Below are 6133 nucleotides of genomic sequence, written 5' to 3' on the forward strand. Positions count from 1 at the left end.
AGGTGTTTCTTTAGTAGTTAATCGAGTAATATCGTATTATAGCTTCTCATCCTCCATGGGAAGGTAAGAATTTGTCTTCTTAGTTTATGGATTCGGAGGAACTCGATGTAATTGTATGAGATTTAGATTTATTGATGTATACGAACTTGTCTATGGGTTTTAATCCGAATTTACATTTGTGAATTGCATGATTTTAATTGTTGATTGATGCCCAATTTTTTTTTTTCCTGTGTAATTCTAATGCTTTGTGATTAACTTGTAATATGTGACATATAATTATAATTATAAGTTAATCCCAATAAAAAGAGTCATTTTTGTTCGTCGTTTTTGTTGGGGTTGATGCTCTAAATCTCGTAGGGTCTTATAGTTTGTAAATGTTTTGTACAAACTCATTGTTTATTTAATAAAATATATGATATTTTATTCCTTCTTTTAGTTGCATTAATCACAACCAATAAACTAATATCCCAGGTTATCTTGTAGCATAAACATGTATGTAGAGACATACGGATGGATCATGTTTAAGTGATAACTTAAATGGTCTGTAGTAAATGGATAAGGCTGTGTACCTTATCCTGGTGACACTACGAGTATGACCTGCTTTGTAGGTATTATAATTATTGTAAACTGCTACAAATGATCTAATCCTGATCATTCATGTATAGACACGTGGGCAAGGATATTCTATACAAATGAGTTTGTATAAGATCGAACCACGAAATGTTTAGTCTCATTATATAACATCATTCATAATAGAGACTTACATTTCACCAAGATGACCATAGATAACATGACCTGAATCTTAGGTGAATTGTGAATTCCTGCCTATGATCGATGACTTTTGAAATTCTTGTCCACGATGTACTATTTCCATAAGAAAAACAATTTATTCTATCCTCATAATCAACGACTCTTGAAATTTAGCAATTAATTTTTTTTTAAGACCAAACGGTGCAACTCTTTTAGCTCAGACTAGATCATGTAAACGAACATTTATATTTTGTAATTATTTTAGTTTTTATGTTTTATTTTTAAAAGTTACAACTTATTTTTTAGGATAATCTTTCTTGGATTGAATTCTTAACCAAATTTAAGAAAAAAAACAAAATTTTTAATTTTTTTTTTCAAAATGTGACATTCATTTTTTAAACTATTGATTAAAATTAGATAAACTATTGATTAAAATTAGATAAGGTAACAAATGAACAAATTTGTGAAAGCAGTGTGGCTTAATTTTTAAAATTTTAGCACTGCCTATAATTTAGATAAACTATGACGAAAATTTAAGTAACAAACTTATTGTCTGGTAGGGAATAATGTTATTACTTGCTAGTGTCTAACCCGTTCTAACTCAAAAGAAAGCCATTTTAAGCTTTAGGACGGAGAGTTGGAGAAATTAGAGGAGGAGTACACTCCTAACTAGCTTCAAGTACAAACAAAGTAGTACAAATCAACTTTCACCAAAAACCCATTTCAACATCAAATCTTAATTTATTAAAACAACGAAAAGAAAATTCAACTTTGAAATATCGAAAAAGAAAATTGGATAAAGGGATAGTACAATTCAATACAAGCAGATGGGGTTTTCATTTGTACTGCAGTTCATCGTCCTCCCCCATTCAATTTATATATAATTATTCATAAACAGAGGCAAGTGGACGCCATCCTCTACGGAATCATCAAACCAGGTTGAAAGATACGTCATTGAGTGCAGCGTTGATGTAAAGCCCCAATGCAAAATTCCAACCTTCCCATCACATCAGCGCTGCATTCAATTACGTTTCTTCTTCATTCTGGCTCAACCTTTTCCCATCCCTTATCAATTCCCATTTCAGGTTTGCATTTCCCATTATAATTTGTTCCTTTTCTTAACGAATTTGAGAAGTTCAAAATATTGTGCAATTACTCTATTTAAACAGAACAGAAACAGAGAGAAGTAAGGATTTATTGCATGTATTTGTGGGCTGAAACAGGGAAACGCAGACATCTGGGAAGTAAAAGAAAAGGGGTTGTGGTATGGTATTAACATAGAAAGTGTGGATCAGCGTTTCTTGCCTGCAGGTTGCTTCTGGGAATTGAAGTAGACAGCAGCGACGGGAAGGCCGAGGGCATTCTGAGAGGCGAATTGTCGGGTGCTGAAATTGCTACGGGTGTTGGGCGGTCGCAGCCTGCCGCTGAGGGCGGTGCTCTGTTTGAAAACGGCTAATACATATCGGTGAATGCCGGTCGGAGGCTGTGGTCCCATGTACTGCACCACCTCCTTTCCTGAAATTCCCGTTGTTTTCATCACATACAAGAATTCAAGAAAAACAGAGGAGAAGAAAAACAAAGGAACGTGTATCGTTCTTGTACTAAGAAATTCTTATAATAAGATCTTATTTAGAATATCTGGTCATAATGTGTGCAAACGATGCCATTTAATAGAGGAAGTTATCTAATACCTCTAAAGTTTATATTTATTTATTCCAGTTTCCCTCCAAGAGGCCAAAAATGAAAAAACTTAACAGAAATTTTAAAAAAATAATTACAGACACCAATCCACGTACTAATTTTCATAACTGATAGATTTTTATAAAAGAAAAAAAAAATAGATTTTATTATTTTGTATAAATTTATTTTGTTTTTGGAAATCTCCCAAAAACTAAATACAGACTATTGCAATGCCCTCGATGTTTTTCTGTTATTATTAATATGTGTCATTTATTCTGGTTCTTATTATCTCTCATTTATTTGGGTTGCTTAAAAACCAAAAGTCACCTTAGAAAACCAAACAAATAACAGTACCCCATGGTTTGTTTATATAAAGCTAATATGTTAACAAATTCTTTATCTTTTTTCTATCTATTTTCCAAGGAAATGGAAAAAAGGAAACTCTTCGAGAGTCTTTAGTTAAATCAATATATATATAATATATATAAAGAGTTTGAGATGTGACAAAATTTTAATGAGACGGACAAGGATATTTAAAATTCACCTTAAGAATCAAAACAATTTCTTAACTAATTAAAGTATAAATAAATTAATTTGCGCTCAAATAGATTCAATCCACATGCAATGTACCTTAGTTAACAACGGACACAACGAAGAAAGTAGTTGAATGTGCACACATAAACAAAACAAATATCTTAGAATTACATCTCCAAAAGCTTCTAACACTACAAACCATCTTGATTTTAGCACCAATATTTGAATTCTTACCAAATTGAGAAACGCACAAACTACTTCCCTAAACTATTTTCTTTTCCAACTCACATAAATCATAAAAATCATTCAAATTACTCAAATTTAATGAATAAGTGTAGACAACAAATCAAAATCATTCAAATTTAATGAAAATTTATACTAACTATTTAATTCTCACATTTTTCTCTAAACTAGATTTATCTATCTTACATTTAAAAAGAAAAAAAAACAAAACTTATGCATTGGTAGAAGTTAATGGTTTAATTTAAAGAAAGATCAAATTAATCCACCAACTATTAAAATTGATAACGTATTAATCTGAGATTTATCATTACAAGCTTCTCAACTTCCAAAATATAAATAAAAGTATATAATTGATATTTTGCCACCATCTTAATCTTTACTTTCACTTATAGTTTTCTCATTTGAAAACTAAAAAATATATATATATATATATTTAGTTTTTCTCATTTGAAAACTAAAATATATATATATATTTATATAATTTTGATTTTGAAATTTGATCGAGAACAACTTACCATCCTAATTTTCACTGACGGAAAAAATAAAAATAATTATCAAAAATGGATGAATTTTGTAGTTTTTTTTTTTTTTCTTTTTTTTGATAAAGAGTGAAGACTAGATATAGCAACCGCATGCTTCCTCTTTTTATTGGAGGACTGGTTGTAGTGCAGTCCAAACAGTACTCAAGATGATAACAAAACAACTTAATGTTTAAAAGAAGAAAACACATATAACAATATATACGTTAATTTTCAAAAAAACTCGGCTTGATAAGGAAACTAATGAGTGCACACTAATAGATGAATGTAATGTTTATATGTCTCTAGTGTCTATATGTCTAAATATAGAACACATACTAAATATGTTAAGAATTTGACAGGTATATTAATGTATTTAATATTTAGTTTAGTTTTTAATTAAGATTAATTAATATTTAATTAGTAGTTGAGAATTAATTAATTAATTGTTTGATTTTTTATAAATAGTCACATTTAGAGTGTAATATAAAATTCATCCTCATCATTAACATTGAGTGGTCCACTGTTTGGCCGGTCTAACACCTTTTTTTGGTACATCAGATTAAGTACCAACTTAATTTATTTTATTTTTAATTTAGCTTGAATCTTAGTTTGACCTGAACTTTGCATCTTATTTTATTTTTTATCACTAAACTTTTAAAAAATTTCATTCTAGTTCATGAACTTTTAAAAAGTGATTCTTCCATAATGATAAGATGACTTGTATTTCTGAATGACTAGTTTACTAAATAAGTTAGTCACGCTAGATTATCTAGATCAGTTAGTCACGCTAGATTATCTAGGATTTCAATTTTGATTTAGGTGATAAAGCGATTCTCCTCAAAAGATTCTTGGTGGTTGATGTTTTACTTCACTTCCACCTTTTTCAATCTATATTAGATGCAATTTCATCTTTAACTAGATGCAATTTCTTCTCAAAGGACTAAAATAAACGCTTTTTGAAATACTAGATGCGATTTCTTCTTTTAAGAAATTTTATCTTTAAATAGTTAAAAGATAATTTTAATAACAGGACTAAAATAAACCCTTTTTAAAAGTGGACTAAAACAAACCTTTTTTAAAAGTTTAGATCAAAATGAAACGAGATTCGAAGTTCATGAACCAACCTTTAATTTATATTGAGCGAGTTAAATTCAGAATAGTGCTGCTAAATTGGAGGGAAATAGCCTATGGCTTAGTAGGAGTGGCTAGCAGGAATGATGTGGAGAATATCAAGGTTTTTAAGTGACCTACCAGGAAAGAGACGAATGCAGAAAGGCATGCAAGAAAGAAAAGAAAAGAGAGATTTTATTCTTCTTCTTCCTTATTCATCCTAAGATAAATAAAAATAATTATATCTCCTCAACACAAAATTTCCTTTCACACAAAAATCATATTGAATTTCATTTGAACAAAATATACCTTTATTGGCATCAGCCCCTTCTGGAATGTCCACCACAATCCTGAAAAATCACAAATTTCCCCAAAAATCAAAAACACCAAAAAATCTCCCTTTTCACTTCTCAAAACAAAAGAATCCAAAAAGGGTAAAACAAAAAAAAAAAAAAGAAAAAAGGTTGATTACCAATGAAGCCACTCTCTGAAAGTTGGCTCACTTGGACTAGGAGCATCAGGATCCACCATAACCTACCCAAAATCCCCAATACAAAAAACAATCCATTATTACAAAATTAAAATTAAAATTTAAAAAAAAAACCCTCAAATCAGAGAAATTAAAGTACCAGAGTATAAAGTTGGTTAGAAATGGGAGCTTGAATAAGAACAGTGGGTCGATCAGCAGCGGCAAAGGGCTTGATTTCGCAGCCATTAGCGACTTGTTTAGAGCCATAACTGACCGCCACATCGACAGTCGGAGTGAACATATCCAACACATCTCCGATCACTCTCCCTACGACCAGTGGCTCTAGAGACCGTACCATTTTTTTTTTTTTTTAAAAAACTTGTTTTTCCTATTGGTGTTTGGTTCTTTTGGTTTTTCTTTCTGTTTGTTTATTTTGGCAGACTCGTCTTTTGTATGCAAATTTGTGCTCTCGGTTTAGTGGAAGAATCGGATTGTTGACACGTAGCAATTTGGTTTGATGATTTGGCAATCGTTTTGCTCAGTATCAAGCTAGTTTCTAAACACGTGTCCCCTTCTCCCACATTTGCCGGTACAATGTTTTCTTGGTGCCAATGGTCGACTTCCTCTCTTTTATTCTAAATTCTAACTAACCCATCCTAATCGAATCTGATCAAATCTTAATTTTTAAATATTTTCTTTTCCACGCCACTTACAATAATAAATTCTGAAAATTATATTTCTAGAGAACAAAATCGTGCAGAAGTGGACGACCCTAAACCACCCACCTCATTATCTATACAGTGTATTGTGTGTACATACTATTAGA

General features: G+C 30.8%; 1 protein-coding gene across 1 annotated transcript; it reads right to left on the bottom strand.

The window, feature by feature from the left end:
- Positions 1-1883: 1883 nt before the first annotated feature.
- Positions 1884-5747, bottom strand: LOC120082622 (protein MOTHER of FT and TFL1-like). Its single transcript, XM_039037875.1, has 4 exons — positions 5468-5747; positions 5311-5372; positions 5148-5188; positions 1884-2265 (listed from the first exon to the last, which is right to left on the bottom strand). The coding sequence occupies exons 1-4, from the start codon at positions 5663-5665 to the stop codon at positions 2042-2044; spliced, it is 525 nt and encodes a 174-aa protein (XP_038893803.1). The 5' UTR covers positions 5666-5747; the 3' UTR covers positions 1884-2041.
- Between the last annotated feature and the right edge of the window lie 386 nt (positions 5748-6133).

This window comes from Benincasa hispida, chromosome 8 (assembly GCF_009727055.1).
Source record: "Benincasa hispida cultivar B227 chromosome 8, ASM972705v1, whole genome shotgun sequence".
NCBI lineage: Eukaryota > Viridiplantae > Streptophyta > Magnoliopsida > Cucurbitales > Cucurbitaceae > Benincasa > Benincasa hispida.